The sequence below is a fragment of the Jatropha curcas genome, chromosome 10 (genome assembly GCF_041381405.1).
Source record: "Jatropha curcas cultivar XTBG-Jc1 chromosome 10, XTBG_Jcur_1.0, whole genome shotgun sequence".
NCBI lineage: Eukaryota > Viridiplantae > Streptophyta > Magnoliopsida > Malpighiales > Euphorbiaceae > Jatropha > Jatropha curcas.
This window is the reverse complement of record NC_143160.1, coordinates 7,354,731-7,380,360: the sequence shown is the minus strand read 5'-3', so window position 1 is coordinate 7,380,360 and position 25,630 is coordinate 7,354,731. Positions and strand designations below refer to the sequence as shown.

Here is a 25,630-nt window from a genome sequence, read left to right as displayed (position 1 = left end):
TATGCAATGGTATTTCTGTATTTGAAATTTTGAACTAATATCTATATCTATAATTTGTAAATTTTTTTTTTATTCATTGAAAGGTTAGATAGGTCAAGACACTAATTTGTAATATTACGAGCTATATAATAGAAATATGCTGATAGTTTTTACTTAGACTCACTAATTAGACTACACTTAATTGATATCTATAATTTGCATATTACAAATGTGAATAACGAGATTTCTAATTAAATTTAATAAGATTTAAAATATTATAGAATAATCTTATGTGTGATCAATTAAAAATCTTCGCGGAAATTATATTTATATAACTTTTACATAATTTAATTGGATATATTATATTAAGATTACTTTATAAAATAAATATATGTAGATAATTAAACTTTTTAAAGTTTTTAAGTTTTAATTTTTTTTAATTTAACTTTTGAATATATATATATATATATATATATATATATATATATTAATGAGATATTAAAAATTTTGATATTTTTCTTTTTCAAATTCATTTTTTAAATATATAATTTTATTTTTCTCATTTTAATAAAGAGCATTAAACTTGGAAAATAAAGAAATAATATCTCGAGGCCAAATAGCCCCAGTAAGATCAGCCGCGAAGTATTGTTGAAGCCAACGACTTGGAATCTGCTTGCTTGCAAGAGTATCTGCGACAGAATTGTCCTGCGAAAGATTTTGCAAAACTTCACTTTCCAATTCCTCTTCAAAAGATTCTTAAATATTTAATTTTTATTATTTGATTGTAGTTTAAAATTTTATTTAAGAGAGATAAATAAAATTAAAAAAATATTCTCCTTTTTTAATATTATTTTCTTTATATTTATATGACTGATTGGATATATTTTTTAAAAATAAATTTTTAAATAAATATATATACAAAATTAATCCTTTCAAATTTTTAAATATTTAATTTTTTCAACTTATTTTATAAATAAAAGGAAAATAAAGTGGCGAATAATTAAAATTTTTCAAGAAATATTATATATTAATATTTGAGGGTTATACTTTCTTTTCTCAGCATTATATTTTCTTTATTTTTAGTAATATAAATTATTTATAATGTTATAATTTATAACAAAAGATTAATATATATATAAATAAATTACATTTACTTGTATTATATAAAAACAACGAGCACAAATAACGTGCATTGTAAAAACGAATATAAATAACTTGCAATGCACGTTCTTATATGTCCAAAGTGCTATGACATATTCCTTGAACAAAGATATTTGAAATTCTTTCCAAGTTTTTCAATACAAAATTTATAGTAATTTTGGTAATCTTAGTAATTTAAACCTTTTTTTTTTTTTGGAATTTGGATTTTCATTTTTGGCATTCGACTATAATGAATAAATATTTTATTTATATATATCGATAAAACTTATCTACATTTTGTGTATAAAGCCACTTCATATATTAAACAAATAAATTAAAGAGTTATATATATATATATATATATATATATATATATATATATATAGTGAATGATTAAAAATATGCTCGTTACTATCAAAAATTTTTGCATTGCTTAAATAGAAAATAGAGGATAATGACAACTTTCACAAAACCATAACAATATAATAAGATAGAAACTTTAATTTTAAGATTATTATTTAATTAATGATTATGATTCCAAAAAATAAAAGCAATAAAAACAGAAATGTGATGAATTCAATCTAAAATGCCCTCCACCTTTTCTTAATTTGGTCTAAGAATAATTAATTTAGGTATCTGTCCTTCCTATTTAAACATGTATATCCAATTCTAATTTGAAGTTTCAAAAATGCCACATTTATAATTTCACCTTAATAGTCCAAGGTCTCTATTGATCCACCTCTAAAACATATTTTCTTTGCCATATAAAAATAGTTGCTTTCCTTTTCATTTGAATTATACCCAAAATTTATTTTTGAAAGTAATTTCTTAGTTTTTAACATAATTGATATTACCAATAATGTACTTATTTATTAATATACCAAATCATTTTGAAATTCCCTTTTAAAAATGTATTTCAAAAATTTTTTCGACCTAATATATATAATTGACTCTAAATTCTAGGCATTTCTCTTTGTGGCCTTTGAACTTAACATGGTTCAATTATAATTTTATAATTTCGTATTTCAGCAGTAAATATGCTCCTCACCAAAATGAAATGTGAACATACAGTCATAATTGAATTCCTTTTTAATTTTACTTGTTGAAAGTTTCTCCTACGAGGCTTTTGCTTTAATATTATATTGGAAAAAATATTTGAGAGAAAAAAAAAAAAGGATTTTATGGTAGCAAAAGTGGGTGAATGATGAAATTGTGGGACAAAAAGACTTAAAATATTCAAAGTAAATTTAAATGGGTGGGACTCATTTACAAGATGGAGAGGAAACATTTCATGATTACATATAAGTCCATTACATTTTTTTTTTTTGACTTTGAAATTGTGGTTCTTCTTATTTGCTTTTCATGCCAAAACCCATAAATCCAAATATTTTCTACATTAAATTTCTCATACCCTTGCTTTCCCAATTTCTTCTTTTTAGGAAAATTTAATTTCTAATCATATATATAATATATATTTGCTTTCAGGAACTTTAAATATTAGTATTATTTTTTTTTTTTTCAAAGGACCTCTATATTTGAGCTTATGATTCCTAATTATCATCATTAGATTATTAACTATTGGTTGAGAGTGTGTTTTTTAGTGCAGGAGATCCAATGTCTAATCTAATTATTTTTCTCTTTTAATAAATTCTTTAATGTACTAAGTTTTTTTGAAATATAAAAATAATTTTTATTTTTCATGTTTGAACAAAACAGATGGAAGAGATATTAGATATTAAACTAGTAATTAAAGGGTAAATCAAATAATTATATTTGGATTCAAAGAAAAATATAATAAAATTATTTTCTAATTACACAAATTTAACATCATAACTTGATAATTGAAATTAATTTTTTGCTTTTTGAAAAAATGAAAAAATGGAATTTATTTGAAAAAAGGAAAAAGAGGGGATGGCACTAGGGAGCTAAGTTGTTACGATGCTTGGCTTGCTTCAGTGGATTTAGTTATTTATGCTGGGTGGATACTACTTCAGATCACTGTGTTTTTATGAAGAAATTCTCTGTTGATGACTACATTGTTTTTGCTCTATGTGGTTGATTGTTGGTCAGAAATCTAGTAAGTCTTTGCGTGAGAGACTTGGGACCAACAAAGCAAATTCTTGGCATGAAGATTACAAGAAATCGAAGAACCAAGAAATTATGGTTGTCACAAGAGAAGTACATTGAGAAAGTACTTCAAAGGTTTAGAATGGAGAACGCAAAAGCGGTTAGTTGCCTCTTACTAATCACTTTAAATTAAGTTCTAAACAGTGCCCTTCTACGGATGGAGAGAAGGAAGAATGGAAAAGATTTCATATGCTTCAACAGTTGGAAGCTTGATGTATGCCATGGTTTGTACACGGCCAGATATTGCTCACTCAGTCGGAGTAGTGAGTCGGTTTCTTTCAAATCTTGGAAAGGAACATTGGACTGCAGTGAAATGAATCTTCGAGGTACAACCAAAGTATGTTTATGCTTTGGAGATGAGAAGCCAGTATTAGTCGGTTATACCGATGCAGATATGGCTGGGGATGTTGACTCGAGAAAGTCTACATCAGGATATCTAATCACATTTGCAAAGGGAGCCGTGTCGTGGCAGTCAAGATTACTGAAGCGTGCAAATTGTTGCTGTGTAACAATAGAACCAAGACCGAAAAAAGATCTGCAGCTGTGTCTTGTGTCGAAAGTCTTCCCGACAAAAGGAGGTCGGGCGGCGTGTCCTGCAAAGTTGTAGCGGCGGTACAAGATGATGGGCAGATCTAATAGATTATAGCTGCAGGGATGATGATGACTAACGTCCTCACTTGAATGTGCAGGGGGAGATTTGTTGTGGTTGTGTGCCCACTCAAGTGGGACCCACGAACTAAAGTTAAAAACGGAAGGAAGTAAAGTTGGCTGCAAAACGTGTTATGTGTGAAAGTAAGAAAGAAATAGGAGCAGCCAGTTCAACAGTGATGGCTTTGAATTGGTGTACATGGGCGGTGACTTGAATAAGTTGTACACGGCTCATTAAACGCGTTAACCTGCCTATAAATAGAGGCAGAGGCAGAACACACAATACACACAGAAGAAAGAAGAGAGAAAATGTAGCGAGAGAGTTTTCTAGTTTTAGGATTGGTTTCCTAAAATTAGGGGAGAGAAAAATAGTGAGGAAATTATTATGGAGTGTTTTTGGGAAACACTTTGAGTGTCACTATTTTTGTATTACTCTCGTTGTGTACCTACTATTTTAATAGTGGAAGAATGATTCGGATTTTTTATCCCGTGGACGTAGCCCTAAACAGTTGAGGGTGAACCACGTAAATATCTGTGTGTCACAAGTTTATTATTCCGCTGCGTTAATTTTCTCTTAATCGGTTGAAAGGGCCTAACAAGAGTGGTATCAGAGCTGATACCCAACAACTGGTATCAGAGCTGATGCCTAACAGGATACAATAAAGAAATTTAATAAAAATATTTGGCATAAATAAATATATAAGTTGTTTTGCTATAAAAAATTGATAAAATAATAATAAATAATGATAATTTTTTAAAATAATAATTAAAGATTAATTTATCTAGATAAGTATTTTAAAGATTTTTCTGAAAATAATTGCTTAAATAGGATGTTCGGGAACCAATATGTTTTTATCCACAAATCAGATTCAATAAATTTTTTTTCCTATTTTTAACTTTTTTTTAATATATATATATAGTGGGGCCCTCATGATTCTAGTTTGAAATGGAGAGGAGAGCCCAAGCGTGCATTGTTGTGGAAGCCTCTACACCTGCAAGTGCTATCGAGAAGCTCCAGGCCATGCGACAAGACAGCTCTTCATTCCATACGTGCATTCAAAATAAATTGAATTTATAATTATTTATTTATTGAATTAAAGCTATTTTTTTATATTTGATAATATGTAATAAAATATATAAAAGAACAATATATAAATATATTAAAATATATTATATACCTAAGTAAACTCTAACTAATAGATAATACAATATTCTCATAATCTTTATCCTAATAAAATTTATCTTAATTCCAAAATATATACTCCAAATTTACTCGGAGCGGAAACCAATTCTCAAATACTCTCAAATCTCAATTCTGATAGTTAATAATATTAATTATAAACTAAATTAAACTAATTAATTCATCTTTTACATAATTTTTTTTTTAAATTCCTCATTCTTAATCCATACTCTTGCATGTATGTTTTTCCACCATTTTTTTTAGTGTACTCAAGGTATTATTTTTGTTATGTCGAATTTCATTTTTATATTGGCGATAATTATTATTAATTAAACAAACTTTGCAATGTAAACAAATTATTATTATTTATCAATTAAGTATGATCTCATTAGTCTTCATATATATATATATATATTATTTTTTGGCGTTTTGGTTTGTAAGTATTCGAAGTCAAACTCTTACAAAATCTTAAAATAAAAAGTTATTGCTTTTTGATTTGGGTTTTGTCCCATTGGGATTTAAAGGATGGGGCCATCATTTTGTTAATTTGAATGTGATGGGATTTGATTTGAGGATGGTAGCGCCCATCCCTTGTTTGACCTTCACAGTGGGCCCCTAATATATCTAATAATTTAGGTGGAAAAAAAAAAATTAAGGTACTCTCCGTAGATTTAGATATCCCTTAAAATATATTATTTAAATTCAATCGAACATCATGCATAACAAAATATTCGAATCTTTTTCAAATTTGATTGAAATTTTATTTCTAATACTTGAATCCACTTAACACTATAAATATTATTTTATTTTTATAATATCTGGAAATAAAAATCATATATTTTGACTTGATAGTTATAATTAACATGTATAATTATAATATTATTATGCTTTATTTGGTAAATTGTAATATAATGTTTGTGCAATGTAATTAATGATATTTTTAGTGTAAAAAATTCACTAAAAATACATTTAATTACGTTACTTATATTTTAAATCATGGCTCCTCAAACTTAATCTTAGAGTACTAATTAAATAAATTACAACAGCAGATACTCAAATATTTCAACCCAAACTCAACTAAACTTGCTATGAGCAGTAAAAATATTACCTGAACTGCTCCAAATCCATTTATCGTCTACCTGAGTAAACTTGATCCATTGCGAGCCGTAGGGAAAACCTAAGACATATATATATATATATATATATATATAGAGAGAGAGAGAGAGAGAGAGATTGAGCAGTTACAAAGGAGTCCAATTTTTCCCAGCCCAGCCCAAATCAATGTGAATTTTAGTCCTGCCCTCATTTGGATTAGCATTGTAGTTTGCTCTGTCATCTACCCTCTAATGGACTTAGCATTGTACATAGAAAAAAAAAAAAAAAAAAAAACAAAAAAAAGAAAAAAAAAAAAAAACGCAAGGGATTAGTCATGCCCCGGCTCTATGGATCTATTTACGAATCAAACTAATAAAAACAAAGGTTTACGATGTCAAAATGGAATAGCGTATCGGGTTTAATACGAATCCGCTTAATAAATAACACAATTAGAATCAACACGAACACGATCCGTTTAATAATCGTATCAAATATTTAAACATAAACACGATATAGAAATTAAACGAGTGATACGAGCACGATATGTATAAGCCGTTTAATTAAATTGATTATATATGAGTCAAAAAATTTAATCAAATTTAATTAAAATATGTCATATTTGGATCAAAAACACAACATATATAATACATATAATTCACATAATCCGTTTAATAATGAAATTATATTTTTATTTTCAAATAAACAGGTTAGATGAGTCAATTTATGACATAACTCATTTAAACTCATGTCATATATGGATTATCTATTTATGACATAAACTTATTTAGACTCAATCCTAACCCGTTTAATTTCTGAGTTAGGCGAATCATGACTCATTTTGATACCCTACAGAGATTTTTAAATATTAATTTGATCTATAAGCGGGTCTATAAATTCAATCTAAGCAAGTCAATCACATAATAAATTAGTAAACCTTTTGAGTATTAGAGTGTTGGTTCATGAATTTAAGAGTCAAATGATTTATCTAATTTATAATTTATGTAATATTAATTTAAAATTCGAAGAATGTAAATTTAGTTTCCAATTTAACTTCATTTGGTTTATATAGATACACAATGTACACCCACACAGACATACATGGTGGTATGAAATGAGATTAGTTCTATTGACAACCAAGTTTGCCATGTGCCAACAGATCCTCTCAACAGGGAATCTTCCTTCTATTCTAACTATGGAAGTTTGTTTTAATAAAATTTTTTTTTTCTCATGAAAGTGGATGTCGTTTTGATAGTCAATTACTTGAAATGCATAAATATTATATTTGTAAATAAAATTATCCATTGGGATGCATAAAGCATGTGGGTAGGGTGCAAGACTTGTGTACGGGCAGAACATGCTTCTGGCCTCCTCAGGGCTATTTTGCAAGCACAATTTCCAATTAAAGGAAAGATGTTTGGAGGTTTTAGTATTGAAATTCATAGAAACACAGTCTTCAAACCATTATAAAAGTCACTATAAGGCTTTTTAACTTCTAAACATCTTATGCATCACCAATCCACACGTGGTCAAGTTTTTGATTGTTGAAACATTTATCATTAATTATTTTACAAATTAACGTTTGAACATTTTCCAAGTTTCCCCATTTTTTAGTGTGGTAGGAAATTTCACCAAATTATTAAATATTGTGAAAATAAAATTATTTTAATTGTAACGCCGGGCCAAGCTTCAACAACTACTCCCATTTACATTTCCTACTTCTTACATTCTTTATAGAATACAAAAAAACCACCGATAACTAGTGCAAAACCAAAGGGAGGAATCGAGAGAGTTTGGATCCTATCAGACTCTAAATTATTTTAAAAAATTTTCTTTATAAAATAGTATAATTTTTTTATTCAACCCTTTAATGTTTTATATTTTTTTTATCCTCCTAATTTTGAAGTTTATTTCCGCCCCTAGAATGGGTGGAACTCGAACTTTCTTACAACAATCTGAAACATAAATCTTAAACACCTAGGGATTCATTTGTTCCATTTTGCATTCTGGCATTGATTGAATTGTTCTAAAATACTAATGTTCAAGCCATGAGGTAGCGAATACATAACCATAGTTCTCAATACATGAGAAACACATTGAAAAGCTCCTGCAAACAAAGAAAAACCCTAATTGCTTTTCTCGTAGATCGTATGGCGGCAGACAGGAGGGAAACACACGTACCTTCCATTCCACGTCATTGTATCCATCTCCTTTAATCCTCTAAATCTATATTGGTTCACTCACCAATTAATGACTACTCTAAATTACTAATTTCGCTCTTTTTCCAACTAAAGTGCACAAAAAAATATTGTTATTGATAGTAATTAATTAATGCTTTGAGATTTTCGAAATCGTTGGTGCAATTGACACATGTGATGGCACGAGTGTTCATGCAAATTGATACTGTTATAATGTTAGTATGACTTTGTTTTTTTTTTTTGAAAACATTAAGAAGGTATTAATAAATTAATTAAAATTTGCCTACTTGAACATGATGGGAAAAGCGAATGTTGGGACTACAAAGCTATATTTGACTCTTGAACTGATCATCTGACTATAAATATCTAATTATGTGCCTTTATTTATTTTCTCTTTTTTATTAAGGGACTAAACAAGGTGAAGATATGTTAATGGCTTCCCTAAGCATGAAGTTCATATGCTTAGCCCTAGTGCTTCTTTTGACTTCTGCATGCCTCTTCACTGCTCATGCCCATGGAGGTACGTACATGGCTTTTTTTTTCTTAATAGTCAGAATTCTTTAAAATTGAAATCAAATTCTTGAAGAAAATGTAGTTTTTGGGTTATTGAATTTACCACTTTTAATTAATTTGCACTATGAAATAGACGCAGATTGCTCATCGTTAGGTTAGTTTTAGCAGAGTGGAATTGATATTCGAATGACGATGAGATTTTCATTTTACAGTTGTAGAAGATGATGCTGTTTCTTCAACTGAAAAGGTAGTCAATGAAATTTTTTATTACAATAATTAATTAATTTTCTTAAATATAAATTCCTTTTTCTTTCACTCTTGAGTTGATTTGCATGTGGTGGTAATTTCATGTCATGTAGGAGGAAGAAGTGTTTGTTACTGGGAGTGGAATTGGAGGGAGGAAATTAATGGTTGACAACAAGAGAGTGGATACTGAAGGCATCAATGCAGGAGTTGGAGTGACCGGAAACCCTAATTGGACAGCAAATGAAGAACTCCATGCAAAAGAAACAGGCAACAAAAGAAAATGGCAGAAAAAGCCAACTCATTTGCCTAAAACGGTAAAACAAGAAGATGGTTTTGTAGCTTTCAGTGCTGATTATCATGCACCTAGGCATCACCCACCCAAAAACAACTGAAGGAAAAAGGAAGTGTTTAATATAATAAAATGTAAGAAGATAGTTTCTGTTTCTTTTTGGAAGAAGATAGTTTCTGTTTTTTTTGCTAGATTATATACCCCTTTTTGTGACCAATCTGTTTGTTTATTACTCCTTCTTATCAAGTGATTGTCAGATGGATGTAATTGCAAAGCTTCCTTTCCTTTTTTCTTTTTGGAGTACCCTTTTTTAAGTGTCTTCAAGTAATATCAAGAGATTCACTTCCTTTAAACGTTAAAGTCTCGAACATATCCAGGAAGAAGATTTAAATTAAAACATATTTTTTACGTTTGATATAAAAAAAAAAATGAATTTTAGACATAAAATTCATTTGTAAATAAATTTTTCGTGTTTAGAATAAATTTAAAATTGAAAATTAATTTACTTTTATTTTCTAAAATATAACTAGCATAATAATTTTAAAAGATTAGGAGGATGAATAGTTTTACCATCAACCTTTTGAGTCGTTTAAATTTATAAAATTTATTAGAAAATTCCATATTATTTTGTAAAATTTAGTTTAATTATATTTAAATTAATTTATAAAATTTAAATCTTCGTCATCTTTTCGTATCAACATATGAAAATTTAAATATATCAATAAATTTCACTAAATCTTATGAACTTTATTTATTCGAAACAAGAGTTAATGATAATCTTATTTACAAAAGTAGTACGATGTTTTGGTAAACACATGGAGAAATAGAAGCGTGTATCTACTATATATGATATTTTGAAAAAGAAATAACCTATTGAAATATATAATTTTTTTTGAAATAAATGATTTTTAAATGAACAGCTGAGGAGTTTTCCAAATTAAGTAGGAAAATAATTGAAGTTTAGGAGGACTATATAACCCTATTCAGTTAATCTGTTCACTCCACTAAATTAGTTTTAATAATATACTTTTCACCTTGTCTATATTGATTAATTAATTAGACTCGTGATTTAATATTTTTTAATGATAAATTTAAATTTAAATGTGATGATTTCTAATTAAATTTAAATATGAATCCTTAGTAATATCTGTCTTTTTATTAATTTTAATATTAAAATATTTTTATTTTTATTTTTACTATTAAATACAAATATTAACCATCATCATAGTAATTGAGTTCAAATATTAGTTATTTAATGTCATAATTTAATTGGCGATATTAGGATTATAATTAAATATTAGTTCTTCTAATGTCAATTATAAAATATTAATCCTTAAAATTTTTTAGTTGAATTGGTAAGTTCAAAAATTAATGTTTAATAACGTCATTAGTTATAACTAGTGAGATAGGTCTTTTCAGATTTAAAATAATATTTAAATAAAATAAGTGGTTCTAAATCATATGTCCAAACCAAACCATATGCTGCACATACGAAATATAAAAAAAAAAAAAAAAAAAAATCAAAATCCATATAACATTTTGATATATAATCATTACATTTCAAAAAATCTAGCATTTCATATGTATAGTTTTCTCCTTGTATTCAATTTTTTTATTAAAAGACATTACATGCCTAAAATGGCCAAAAGCCATGTTTTTTATATTCAATTGCAATTATAATATAATCTAACAAGATAATAAAGTCATTATCTGATAATAAAGGTAAATATCTTTTACATCCGGATTTGACTTTCACCTTCATCCTTAGGTATGATCACGGTACTACAATCGCAGATTCTAGTTACAATAAAGGTGAAACTGAAACCGAACTGTTTTTAGACAATTTTTACGATGGTTTTGGACTGTTGATTTTAATTATATTTCGATTTAAAAATGAAATTAGATTATTTTTTTCAAGTTTTTTAAAATTATATTTTATATTTATAGCTCGAATAAATAATAATAATAATAATAATAATAATAATAATAATAATAATAAATAGTATTGAAAAAGACTACCCAATTTAATAAAAAGTCTTAGAATTTATTTTCAAAAATTATAATAAAACAAAAAGACAAAATCTATAGTTTCTTTGAAAATATTTTTTCATGGTTCTAAATTGAAACCAACAATTCTTGATTTAAAAAAATAAGAACCAAAGTTTAACTATAAATATACAATTTTGATTGTGATTTGAAACCAAACATTGTTGACCGTGGTTTGATATTGATTTTAATGTGTTTGATTTAGTTTGAAATTGAAGTGTGGTCATACATATTCACCCCTTTAATTTATAATCTCGTTGAAGACCACTAAATTTTCTTACAGAATTAATAGATAAATATCACAATCAAATATGGAAAATCATCTTGCTAATCGAAAATTATTAAATTTCTTAGAAAAATAATAAATAAATGTTGCAATTAAATATAGAAAAAATTAATAATGTACTTGACAATTTTTAATAAAAGAATAAACTATATAAATTAATTAATTCTATGTGTAGCAACTATGCATCAAATAGTGACATTTTTCCTCTGGCAAGGTACAAATAAGGGTCAATTTATTTTTGAAAATATTTTTCACAACTTGTTTTCTATTATTTTATTAAAATATTGAAAATTAATTAAAAAATATCATTTAAATAGCAAAACAAAAAATTAGTTGCCAATACTAAGGCAAAAAGTCTTCAACATGTTGTTTATAGCGAACAAAAAAAATTCTTTGTAGCAAAATTTAAATAAAATCTTAATAACCAAAGAAAATAAAATTTACAACAAAATAAATAAATTTTATGGTGATTTGTTCCTTGTAAAAAGCAATTACATATATAGTAGTATGATAGAACAAAACTTTCACAGTAGGATTCTAATTACTAAGTTTATAATATATATTTTTTTTTCTAGAGAGAGTAAACATATATATACACGCGCGATAAGAAAAAACTTCCATAATATGATTTTAATTTCTAATTAAAATTAAATAAAACAATTATGATTAATGATATATACTGAATTTAATATTAATGACATATAATTTAATTTTATATCACTTTTAATAATATCTATAATATCAATATCCACCGTTATAAATTGTTTTTAACTTAACATGTTCTTTATGTTTGTAAAAAATTTAATATAGTAACATTTTTTACGTTTGTCCAAATTATGTTAATATTAATATAATATATATTACTTAATAATTTTTAATTAAAATAATTTTCTTATTACACAATCAATTTCCTAAATTAAAATTTATAATTACAATATTTTACAATAATAATTTTTTATTTCATTTATTAGCCAATATAATTTAGATCTAAATAGAAAACCAATGTGACCAATCAAATTAAATTATCTTTACTTTTTTAACCAATAACATGAGAAACCTTAAAGATTTTTTTGTAATTTATAAATTGTAGGAATACTTTCACCCTATCTAAATATAAACAAGAATAAAATTATTTTCATTTGCAGTTATTTTTTTTTGGTAACGGAATCTTGACTAAAACAGAAAGTAATATGTTCAATTAAAATAAATATTTTTTTATTTATTTCTTTAGACAATAATATTTAGATTTAGGTAAAAAATCAAATTTAAATATTGCTTAAATGTAATTTATTTTTTAGCCAATCACATTAGAGAGAAAAAAATCACGTTAGACAGCAAATTATCATTATCAAATTTATATCTTTTTTATGATATCTTCAAGAAAAAAAAAAAAAAACAAATTTAGGTATATAAGAAGTGAAAAAAATGTGGAGGGTTGGACTAAATAGTGGCAATGTGGGCCAGACACAGGCCCATACACCTATCTCCCATTTATTTCAAAATCGTTAAGTATTTCCGTTCATCACTTGACTTTTTATTTAAAAAGACAAAAAAAAAAAAAAAAAAAAAAAGTCAAGCAGGTAGTCAAGCAACTATCTTTTTTATAGTCTACTATAATTAATAAAAAACAAAAAAAAGGCAAAAATATCATTTCCATCACCAAATTCCATAGCCGTTTTGAGCCACAGCATCTCCTAACAATCGATTTAACATGTCCGCCTCCACCGCTACCGCCGGCGAGAAACCGCCGCACATCCTAGTCTTTCCCTACCCGGCTCAAGGCCATACCCTCCCTCTCTTAGACGTAACTCACCAACTCGCTTGTCGTAACTTTACCATCACCATCATAACCACACCCAAAAATCTCCCTACTCTCTCTCCTCTCCTCTCTACTCATCCACAAATCCAAACTTTAACTCTCAATTTTCCATCTCACCATTTACTTCCAGCAGGTGTTGAAAACGTCAAAGAGCTTGGTAACGCCGGCAATTTTCCAATAATGGTTGCCTTAAGTAAGCTTTATGATCCAATTATCCAGTGGTTTCGATCACACTCTAATCCTCCTGTTGCTCTCATTTCTGATTCCTTCCTTGGATGGACTATGCACTTGGCTAATGATATGCAGATCCCGAGATTCGTTTTCTGGTGCACTGGTGCGTTTCTTGCTTCTGTTCTTGATCATTGTTGGAATCATCTGGAGACGGTAAAGAGTTTAGATGTGGTTGATTTTGTTGACTTGCCCAGAACTCCGTCGTTTAAGGCGGAGCATTTGCCTTCTGTAATCCAGTTGTACAGGGATTCGGATCCCGATTGGCGGATTGTTCAGGAAGGAATGGTTGCTAATAGCCTGAGTTATGGCTATATCTTCAATAGCTTTGATGCTGTAGACAGCGAATATTTCGGCTTTTTGAAGAGAAAAATGGGTCACGAACGGGTTTATGGAGTTGGCCCGCTATGTTTGTTGGGTCCAGATCACTCCAGCAGAGGAAACCCGGATTTGAATTCGATTGCCCATGTGTTTGATTGGTTAAATGGATGCCCGGATGGATCCGTGCTCTATGTTAGCTTTGGGAGTCAAAAATTGATGAGTAAAAGACAAATGGAGGCATTGGCTTCGGGTCTTGAAAAGAGTATGGCCCGATTCATTTGGGTAGTGAAAACAGGTACAACCCAGCAAATGGGAAATGGGTATGGGGTAGTACCCGATGGGTTTGAGGAACGGGTAGCTGGGAGAGGGATAGTAATGAGGGGTTGGGCACCACAGGCTATGTTACTGAGTCACCGAGCTATAGGTGGATTTCTGAGTCACTGCGGCTGGAACTCGGTGCAAGAGGCTATTGCTAATGGGGTTTTGATATTGGCTTGGCCTATGGAGGCTGACCAATTTGTGAATGAGAGGCTGTTGGTGGATTACTTGGGTGTGGCAGTAAGAGTGTGCATGGGGGCTGACTCGGTGCCTGACTCGGAAGAATTGGGGAAAGTGATTGGTGAGTCAATGAATGGAGTTGTACGTGAACAAGAGAAAATGAGAGCTAAAGAGTTGAAAAGCAAAGCAATTGAAGGTGTGAAAAATGGCGGCAAGTCTTTGGGAGACTTGGATGCACTGGTCAATGAAATTATGCAAATCAGAAGACAAAAAAGACTAATATAATTTGTTGAGGGGGTGTAACTAGAATTTAAATAAAAAAAAATCGAGTAATATGTATATTTTTCCTAGTCAATAATGTATTCGTGTCTTTTGTTTTTTTTTTTTTTTTTTTAAGTGTACTATTTTACAATTTTAAATCATTGTTTGTTGTGCTACTATTTTAAAATTTGAGGTAGAAGAAACTTTCCAATTCAATTTTTGATTTCAAAAGGAAGGAGTAGTTCTAGTTCTTATAATCGAAATTGATTAGAACGTGGCCACAATTCTTGTTCAATTCCAAAATCATGTGTTCCAATTCTCCTTGTTAATGCTTCAATCTCTTAGAAAGTAATTATTTTATTTTTGATCTTTTATAAATCTTAGTTAAAAACAAAATTTTCCTTTATATAATAGTAATTATTAATAATATATATATAAATTTTCCCCTTATTATAGAGAGTGACTCCAAATCTACAATTGACTTTATCACCTCCTCAGATTCAGCCGATAAGCCTCAATTGGCCAAACAGGTCAAGAATATCTCGGGATCCAATGTCTCTTTCTGCCATGTCTACCGAGAGGGAAATCAAGCAGCTAATTTCTTGGCTCGTTTCAGCAGATTATTCTTAGTTAATTGTAATTTTCCCACTTTTACTTCTTTGCCTCACTTACTAAAAGGCATTGTAAATTCAGACATTTTGGATTCTCCATATATAAGATATAAATAATCCCCCCCAAAAAAAAAAAAAAATATATATATATATAAATTTTCTTTGTATATACTAGATGAAAATAAAAAAAAAATACAAATAAAAATTGGATGTTTTATTTTCATAAAAAAAAGTATATTTTACTTGTATATGTTACTCTTCCTTATTCGACTAATGGTTTTTTTTTTTTCCAAAAAACTAAAGAAACTCAAATCACCAAATTTAGAGGTAAATATTTGATTGGATTAATTTAGTCAATTCAATTCAGTAATTAAATATTTAAATATTCAGTTGATGGTTTGAAAGAAGAAATTTAATTTGGAGATCGGTTAAAAGTTTGATTGGAAGTTAATCAAATTAAATTACTCAAATTAATCGGCACCAAAAATTAGATTGTTTTATTAAGTAGAAATAATAGAATTTAGTAATAAATTTCAATTAAATTCAATTTATTAGTAATATTGGTCAAATTTGATCGGTTAATTAGATTTTTTTATTTTGGTTCAATTAATAATCAAAATTAATTTGATTAAAATGATTCATTTAAATTCAATTAGATGATTAATTTGATTAAATTCAGTTAGATCAAAAAAATTTAATTAATTCAGTTTAATTAAAAATGCTATTCGTATTGATGGAATACCTTGATTTAATGGTTTTTCTTTTTTTTTTTTTTTTTTTTAGCAAGATACTCCCGTCGAAAGATGATGCGATTATATATGTCAAGAATGACATCTGCATTCTAATAATATTCCATTTCATAGAATCTATTTGCAAATTGGTAGTTCTAAAAACAAATTTGAGTGTACAAATCTTGATATTTGAGAATTATAGTGTGCCATGATCAAAACATATCAAACTTTTTTTTCTTTTTTGAGTACTAGAAACAAGATCCGAACTTAAATCTATTATCAGATTGTATATGCACTTACTGCTAAAGTATGTCTTGATATGCAAAGCATATCACTGCGGGCAATTTTGCTTTCCTTTGAACAACTGTTGGACCAAATCATACAGTTGTTAAAACTAAATTGACAGTAAACCTCCACCAATAACTTGAAATGTGGAAATTATAAAAAAATAATACTTGGAAAATAAAGATTGCTTGATTAAAATTAAAAAGAAAATTCTTGGAATTGAAAAATAAAAATTGGCAGAATACTTTGAAAAGTAAATTGATTATGTTGGGAAATTATATCCTTCATATCTCACACCCCTCGTTTCTATCATGTTGCAAATCGCTTGAAAATAGTATCCTTGTCATGTCATTTCAGAAGGGTGGGCACTTGTAGATGACTTGTTGAAGGATTTCTTGCAATCTAAAGACAGTATTCATGGATTTCCATCTCCATTTTCATAGTGTTTTCTGCTAATAATAATATCTCTCGTACCGTAAAGCGTAACGTTTTTTTACTCTTCTAGCAATATGCGTTTTTCCAGAATCGAACTTATTTTTTTATCTTTAGAGGTATTGAAGTCGCTTAACAGTTCAATCAGCACCTTATTGATTATAAAATGCACTTGTTGGTTGCACTTACATGGTCTCAAATACAAACATAATTTAATTGTAAGGAGAGAAGAGCACATCATTTACCAATGCACACCTTACACTAAACTTGTGCTAGTAAACAAAGCCCAACTGAAAGATATTCTTATTAGTAAATGCATAGTCCATCTACATATAATCTTGACAATGTAAGAAGAAAAACAAAAAATGTGGGATGAGATTTCTTTATCTATGCAGGCAATAGGTATGCCTCAAACCTTCAGGAGTACAAGTTAAGAATAACTTGGTCCCATTATTACACTTGAGCTCAGAAAAACACTCTGCAACTAAAAGTTCATACAACAATTTGGAGATTAAAGTGTGATTAGAAGTGCAATTGCAATTAATTAATTAATTTCATACTAACATGTTTATAATAGGACAACAAAAATAAATTCACATAGCTATCTAGCCAGCTAGAGAAAAATTTTGAAATAATTAAATATATACAAGAAAAAAAAGAGTTAATTTATAACATTAAAAGGTTTTTAATTGATGGTAGCAACTATAAATATATATGGACATTAATGAAATATTCCTGGTACTCATGACTGATGACTCCACATAATTAGAAATATGAATTGAATAGTAATATATTTGATGGAAGGATAATGTGGTCCTGAAAATTAATTAGACTAATTAATTTAATTAGTCAAAATCATAAATTTTATTAGTAAACAAAGTATTGAAATATAGATAACCTTAAGACTGAACTACTAGACAAGAAACAACAACCATAATTAAAGAAAATTGCAAGAATCTTTCTCTACTACCAATTATTTTGTTTTCTTTTTTTTTTCAAGTCAAATTTCTACAAATTCACAAGCTTCATTTTTTTTTTTCATATATATATATATATATATATATATATATATATATTTGCTTGTCTTGCTTAAAAACCAAGAAGCATATAGAGAGTAATCCATAATGAAATCCACCTTTCACCAACTTAGTTGCAGCATTAGACCTCTCTCACACAATCACACTTCTTAAAAACCCTGACCTTTATAAACTCTTCTCATCACATATAAATCAAACCCTTATTTTATTTTATTTTATTTTTTCTATCTACCCCAATTTCAGACAGAACACCACTTAATTTGTTCTTTTGTCTCTTTCATCTCCATCTTCTGTTTGCTAAGCCTAACAATATGTCCAAAGCAACTCTAGTAAGGAAACAAGTTGTAGAGAAGAAGAACATTTTCATGAAAGAAAAAGAGATAAAGCCAAGCAGCCAAGGCTTTTTCTCTAAACACCTCAAGAAAGTGTACCCAATCGGGTTAAACAGAAGCAACTCTTCTCTTTCTTTATCATCACTATCATTATCTCTATCGCAGAACTCCAATGACTCTTCTCTTACAGATTATTCAACTCCACTTGAACAGAAGATATCTTTAGCTCTTCGTTTAATTTCTCCGCCGCCAGCAAGAAGAGAAGCACCACCACCACCTGTCTCCAAGAATGTTCAACAACAGCAGCAACAGCAACAGAGCATGCAATCTCAAGAGTCTAATGGTGGAGAGTTGACGAGGTGCAATTGGATTACAAAGAACAGTGGTAAAAAATATAAATTTTTCCTTGCTTTTTATACAGCGCATGATGTTAGGGTTAAAGTTATTTCCTCGGTATATCTATCTTGTCTCTAACAAGTCCAATTTTTTTTTTTTTTTTTTTTTCAATTCTTGATCCTTACTAAATATAGAACTTTATGCATATGATACCTTTTTTTTTTTTTTCACGGGTATTCTTGTACCTTTTGGATATAAAACAAATTTCATTTCAGGTTTATCTCTCCACGTAAGTGCTTCATTTAGGGTGGCCATAGTACGGTTTTAGGAACGGAATCGTCGGTTCGAACAGGTTCCGAACCGTAACTGGAACAGGCGGGAACCTGAACCGGTCCGAACCGAAACTGAAACCGGAGATTTCTGGTTCGGTTTCCATTCCAGATTTGTGGAACCGTAAACCGGCGGTTCCACAAAACCGGTCAAAACCGGATTGGAACAGCTGGTTCTCTGGCCGGTTAGAACCGCCAGTTCGAACCGGCTGTTCTAGCCATTAGAAACTGTCAGTTTTGTGTTTTTTTTTTTTTTTTTAATTTTGTTGTGAAATCTCAAACTTTTTTAAACAAAAAATAAATTCAGTTGAAGAATTTTTTTAAAAAAAATAATTAAGTTCAAGTCTTTAAAAAAATAAATTTAATTGAACCATTTTTTAATTTTTTAGGTGTATTTTTTTTACAAATAACTTTCACAAATTTATTAAATTTTGAAAACCGGTCTTCAAAATTTAAAATTTAAAATTATGCGATTTACTGAAAAACCGGTCGGAAAATTGATCGGAACCGTCGATTTTGATACCGTACCGGGACCCGGAACCGGAACCAAAACCGTTCGATTTCAAACCGGAACCGGAACCAGAAATTTTCGGTTCGATTCCGATTCCAGTTTTTTTGGAACCGGAACCGCCGGTTCCGGAACCGTAGCCACCCCTGCTTCATATCATGTCGGTATATTCATATCATTTTTATGTTCTATGACTTTTACAGAACTGACTCTAGTAACATGCACCATTCAAATAAATAATGGCATTGGAGATTAATTTTAAGATAATTTTAAAAAATTTGACCGTAAAAGATTAATTTCTTTCGAATGAGTCACTAAATTTTAATTATTTTTTCAATTTGATCATATTGAGATTTTCCGCTGAATTACTCAAATTAAATAATTGAGATAATGGTTGATATCAAAATTTAATGTATAGTTTCTTGGGACGAAATAGGATTTGCTTACATCAACAAAGTCCTGCTAAGAAATTATAAAAAGGAGGAGTCTGCAGTGCATGAGATGGTTGCTTCATTGCTAAACCTTTGAAGATTTTCTTAAGTGGTTAGAACGTAAAATCTCTTGGAAATCCTAAAAATAAAGGAAATGTTAATGATTGGTAAAGTTTTCTTATTAAGAAATTAAGAGACTTATTGTATTTTCTAGTAGCTGAACCAACCCAAAACTATATGTTATGACAATTAAAGCTATATTTGGTTAGCGGGTAATAGGCATTTCTAATATTGTTTACTATATTTTTAATTATACTATTTTATTGCAATTTATATTTTATGAGCAGTAATGAAATATAATATAATTAAAATGTACAATTTTTTATTTTTTCTTTATAAAAACATAATTAATTATATACATTTTAATGTGTGTAGATGAAGTATATGTCGCATTTCATGATGAATGCTGGGGAGTTCCGGTCTATGACGATAAGTAAGTGATTAATATTATTGGAACTAAAAAATAGATATTATATATTTAATTAATATTCAAAGGATTGTACCTACTAATAATTGTGGAGTGGCATACCCACTTAATTAAATATTAATCAGAGATTGTAATCTAATCCAAAACAGCAAATTGTTCGAGCTACTTGCCTTGTCTGGTATGTTGATGGACTACAATTGGACTGAAATTTTAAAAAGAAGAGAATTATTCAGGTAATTTTTTTTTTTTTTTTTTAAATCATTTTGTTATTTTATTATATAAAAACTGAATTATGGTTTTTTGATAAATAAATCCATAGAGAAGCTTTTGCTGGATTTGATCCTAAGATTGTTGCCAAAATGGGAGAGAAGGAAATCACAGAAATAGCCTCTGACAAGACAATCATGTTGGCTGAGACCAGAGTTAGGTGCATAGCAGACAATGCCAAATGCATAGTGAAGGCAAGTCTTTTAACAAATATTTAAAACCTATTTTGGTATGAATGAAATTTTATAAAAAGAGAAAATTGTATTTAATATATTCACATATTAATTAATATTCATCAATTAATTTTAATTGGGTTTTAAATGTTTTGCAGATTGAGAGGGAATTTGGATCATTTAGTAGCTATATGTGGGGGTATGTGAATTACAAACCAATGATCAATAGATACAAATATCCAAGAAATGTTCCATTAAGAACTCCCAAAGCAGAGATAATTAGCAAGGATTTACTGAAAAGAGGATTCCGGTTTGTCGGACCGGTGATAGTTTACTCGTTCATGCAAGCAGCAGGGTTGACGATTGATCATCTTGTTGATTGTTTTAGGTATGGTGAATGTGTAAGTCTAGCAGAAAGACCATGGAGGCATATCTAATTATTTCCAAACTCTTTCAAGTGAGATTGTGAGAGCTCTCCAAAGGGATAATGTAAATACAAGTGATTTGGATGGTCTTTTTAATTTAATTTTTAGTTCTAATCTTGTGTTTTGTATGATAAAATCGGATAGAAAACATGTAATTGGGATTTTTAATAGCTCATTTTCTTTTCTTTTCTTTTTTTATTGTCAATGGTCATCTTTCAATCAATTAATAGATGGTTTTGATTTGAGTATAGTTTTATTTTAAGGCTCGAATTGATTCGGCCAAAAATTATTTAAAAATAATATCGATAATAAGGTGTTTTTCTTAGTTTAATAATCAATCAATCCATAAATTATAAGATTTTGAAATCAAAATTAGCGCTAAGATTAAACTCTAAATTGAAACTGGAGTTAAAAATCAATTTAATATGTATATATAAAATATTTATATATATTTTATGTATATTCATTTTCTTTGTACTGATATCTTTGGTAGAATTCCGGTGTAACAGCTCTTTTTTCCTCCTAGAGCCAAACCTAGACCCAGCTGTCCAAGTTGATGAGAGTTTGCCCATAGCTCTTCCCAAAAGTAAACCAGAAAGGCCCATTAATGACCCAAGAAGCAAGCATTGTTTTGAGCCCATAAGGGACAAATGTTGGGCTTGGACTTCAATTACGGCCTAATTTGATGTATATATTAGTTTAGTTACTAAATTCTTTTCAAAGTGAATTTCAAGGAATTAAATTTGCAACTTTACCTTAGCAAAACTTAATGTTTATGATTCTGCAAATATGAGTAGCTCAATATTGCGGAATAAGGTTGTGGAATACAACTTCTTAAGTAGCTTCCATAGTGGCCGAGGTGAGACGCAAGGCCTCAATCGAACGATTCAATTCAAAGAGCATGGTCTGCATCTTCACTGCTTTCTCCTCGAGCGCCTCAATGCGCTTTTTGGCCTCTTGCCATTTAGGAATAATTGTTGGCTCACCAACAATCACATTCTTTTCTATAAAAGCAGCAAGCTCTTCCACCCACTTCTCTAAAGCTTCAACACGGAAGAATTTTGTCATTTTAATCACTCAATCACGCACCAAAACCGGACCGTGTGACGCTTGCTTGGCACACTCTCAAACAAGCCAGTTAAGGATATCAATTAGTTATCTGCAAGCCAATAATGGGTGTTAGAACAACATAATACCGATATACATAAGCATGGGTTCAAATATAGAACAATTCAAGCATCACCGAGGAACATATAACAAAGCATAGCACAACATCACACATAGGGGCAAAATGGTAATTCTTATTTATATATATCAAATATTACATCGAGACAATTAAGATTACAATAAGGCAACCAATGGCATCTTCCATAGGCGTAGGAGCACCTATGAAGAGCCGGGACAAGGACTCTAACATCCAAGTGACTTTGAGCGTCAAAACGTTAAACATTATTTTTTATAGTGTTTAAACTAGCTTTTAAAGTTAAGATAGCATTATGAAATATTTAGCCTTTTAACATTTTATAAAAATCTACTCAAAACACATAAACGCTGTTAAAATAACTAACAATTAATTTTACCCAGACATTCTAAAAAAAAAGGTTGATAAGACATTAACATATCCTTTTACATCATACTCTATCTCGATATTGTATGGAGGACCCCTTTCAAGCTAAGTTTAGTTGACCTTTCTGCAATCTATTCAAATCTGTTTATTTTAATATTTCTTTTCTATATCCTCAATGATTCCAACTTACTTAATATTATCACCCAAGATGGTGGCCTAGTAGTAAAGCCGTTCATCATTCGTCTGCTTGATCCAGATTTAATCATCCACGATAATATCCTGTTATGTATGAATATTGGCTCTACTATCTAGAAGCATAGCCCGCTTTGTGGGCTGCCTTAGGCCGAGCTCTATTTTCGTTGGCTGAGGATCGAATGCTACGATCCTGCAGAAATGAGGTAGTGTCTATCATTAGTGCTCGGGAGTCGGTGCGCCTTATACGGGTGTCTTAAATCGAGATATTAATACCTTACCAGTGGCCCGAACCGACGGGATAGGACTAACAACCTAGTAATCCTTCTTTTTGTTCTAAAAAAAACTTACCTAATATTCATATATTCATTTCCTAGTAATCTAAACTTTTAGAGATTCCCAAACAGTGAGCATACGAGTACCATAAATTATATATTTATAAATACAATTTTAGAGTTGTATTATGATATAAAGAAATTTAATATTTTATAATAAAATTTTATGCCTAATATTTCGTATTTGTTGATTAATAATTTAACTTTTAGACATCGTTATGGATGCTATATTGACGTTATCATGTACATGTAATTATATTAGAAAATATAATAGTATTTATACAGTTTGATAATATTACTCCTAATAGAGTTTTTTATTTAAATATTTGTTATCACACAAATACAAATATATTTTTTCAACCAAATAAGATCGAAAATTCATATATGTTCGTTTTTGTCATAATTGGCATAACTTCATTATAAGTTTTTTAACAACACAATTTTATTATCAATCTATAATAATTTTAAATTTTTTTAAAATAATAATAATAATAATAATAAATTAAATTTTTAATGAAATTAATTTCATTATTAATTTATTATTTAAATAATCACTAAAGATAATTTAAATTCATAATTAGTTGAAAAAATATTATCCATTAATATCTCAATTAAATTTTCATGGTATTATTAAATTAGGAGAATGTAGTAATATTAATGACATTATTAAATTTTCATTAATTATTGAGAAAAAGGAAAGCAAAAAAGTTTTAATATTAATGATATTGTTATTATAGCTCCATCAATGGAGAAAATAATAAATAACTGAGTAAGTGAAGCTACATTCGATACACAAAATTCAATGAAACAAAGAATGCAATAGAGAAATGAATGAAATAGGAATAGGAATAGAAATAAGAGTTTTTTTTTTTTTTCTTTTAAAAGGGAAAAAGAATTATTTTCTTCTCAAATTCATATACGATCTGGCAATAGATCCAAATTCGAATATATCATGTTCGAATATATTTGGTGTGCATGTACTTTAACTTTCCCTTCCTCCCACTCATTCTCCATGTGAGTGTTAGCTTAGGTCTTAAAAAACAAAAAAGCACATTACATTGAGTAGTTAGTTTGAGTTTCAATAATGAAGATAAAGAAAGGTTGTTTTAGGGTTATTGAATTGAAGAAGCTGCTTTTTTGTTCACATGGTCAGATGTCTTTTTTTAAGACCTCCATAATCAAATCTTTGCCTATCTTAATTATTAATTTCCTTCAAAGAAGAGACAATCAGACAAAACCCTAGCCCCACCCTTTGTTTTTCTATCAACCATTATTTTATCTTCTTCTTCAATCCATTTATAACTCTAAAATAGAGCCCTCTTGCATGGACAAGTGTTAATATCAAATTATTTATCAGATAGGAAGAATCTCAGATTAGGCTGCCACGTTGGTCACCTCTCAAACCAATTACCAAATTAATTAATTATTCTCCTAATTTAATTTATTAATAATCGAGTTCAAAACATTCTTTCAACTAATTTAGTAAATAAACATATCTAAATAATTCAGTAATACTAAAATTATTTTCAGGATTGTACGATTATGAATTATTTTTAATTTCAACCAAGACTAAATTTTAAGAAGAAGGGTATATAAAGAATAAGATTAATTAGAATCAAGATGCGGTTGAATCAGTAAAATAGATTGTCATTTTAAATTAAATCTAATTAAATAGTTATTTTTATATAACATTTATAATTTAAACCGGTGTATAAACAACAACTACTACAACGTCTTATAAGATTAGGTATTCAAAATCTAGAGTTAAGAGGATTTTACCACTCTAGTCCAAACATGAAAACATGCGTGCGAAGAAAAGAAAATGTTAGATGTACAAGATAAGATTAGACATTTGGGAAATTCTTTTTGTTTTATGAATATGAAATTTAAACTGCTAGTCAATATTAAGCAACAAACTAATATCATAATTACTAAAGATGGAGAAGGGCTGCCTAATGTAATGCCAATACACAGAGTCAGATGAGACATACACCAAACTCTTTTGTGTTTATCTCCTTTTCTTTTTTATGAGATAACTTTGATTTGGTAGGCATGAAAATGACTTTGACTATATTTTGTAAAACAGTGAAGAGCATAAGACTGCTCCCTTCTCCAAAGCACTTTTATTCATTTGATTTGAAGAGATACTTAACTGTCTTATTGCTTTTTCAAAAGTTACTTGCAAAAAGGAAAGCTTGTCTAAGGAAACTATTAAGTTATCCAATAGTTCTCATGTAGTAAAAAATTAGTTTTGTATTTTCTTTCACAAATTTTATTTAAA

General features: G+C 28.8%; 3 protein-coding genes across 3 annotated transcripts; all 3 read left to right on the top strand.

Annotated features, from left to right (window-relative positions):
- Positions 1–8,782: 8,782 nt before the first annotated feature.
- LOC105640786 (protein GOLVEN 7) lies at positions 8,783–9,670 on the top strand. The gene is made up of 3 exons (XM_012225179.4): positions 8,783–8,884; positions 9,090–9,124; positions 9,237–9,670. The coding sequence occupies exons 1-3, from the start codon at positions 8,791–8,793 to the stop codon at positions 9,513–9,515; spliced, it is 408 nt and encodes a 135-aa protein (XP_012080569.1). The 5' UTR covers positions 8,783–8,790; the 3' UTR covers positions 9,516–9,670.
- Positions 9,671–13,198: 3,528 nt separating this feature from the next.
- LOC105640692 (UDP-glycosyltransferase 89A2) lies at positions 13,199–15,089 on the top strand. The gene has a single exon (XM_012225087.4). It carries the CDS (start codon positions 13,456–13,458, stop codon positions 14,893–14,895), a length of 1,440 nt encoding a protein of 479 aa, XP_012080477.1. The 5' UTR covers positions 13,199–13,455; the 3' UTR covers positions 14,896–15,089.
- A 3,039-nt stretch (positions 15,090–18,128) lies between these two features.
- LOC105640691 (DNA glycosylase superfamily protein) lies at positions 18,129–21,505 on the top strand. The gene is made up of 5 exons (XM_012225086.4): positions 18,129–18,684; positions 20,339–20,396; positions 20,540–20,623; positions 20,710–20,851; positions 20,989–21,505. Exons 1-5 carry the CDS (start codon positions 18,279–18,281, stop codon positions 21,265–21,267), a joined length of 969 nt encoding a protein of 322 aa, XP_012080476.2. The 5' UTR covers positions 18,129–18,278; the 3' UTR covers positions 21,268–21,505.
- The last annotated feature ends 4,125 nt before the right edge of the window (positions 21,506–25,630 follow it).

What these genes read in the sequence shown, in the direction of transcription:
- LOC105640786 (XM_012225179.4), top strand. Translation starts at nt 8,791, where the DNA reads ATGTTAATGGCTTCCCTAAGCATGAAGTTCATATGCTTAGCCCTAGTG. An exon ending in CACTGCTCATGCCCATGGAG is followed by an intron (nt 8,885 to 9,089) that starts GTACGTACATGG and finishes TTCATTTTACAG; the next exon opens with TTGTAGAAGATGATGCTGTT. An exon ending in CTGTTTCTTCAACTGAAAAG is followed by an intron (nt 9,125 to 9,236) that starts GTAGTCAATGAA and finishes CATGTCATGTAG; the next exon opens with GAGGAAGAAGTGTTTGTTAC.
- LOC105640692 (XM_012225087.4), top strand. Translation starts at nt 13,456, where the DNA reads ATGTCCGCCTCCACCGCTACCGCCGGCGAGAAACCGCCGCACATCCTA.
- LOC105640691 (XM_012225086.4), top strand. Translation starts at nt 18,279, where the DNA reads ATGTCCAAAGCAACTCTAGTAAGGAAACAAGTTGTAGAGAAGAAGAAC. An exon ending in AAAAGAAGAGAATTATTCAG is followed by an intron (nt 20,624 to 20,709) that starts GTAATTTTTTTT and finishes ATAAATCCATAG; the next exon opens with AGAAGCTTTTGCTGGATTTG. An exon ending in ATGCCAAATGCATAGTGAAG is followed by an intron (nt 20,852 to 20,988) that starts GCAAGTCTTTTA and finishes AATGTTTTGCAG; the next exon opens with ATTGAGAGGGAATTTGGATC.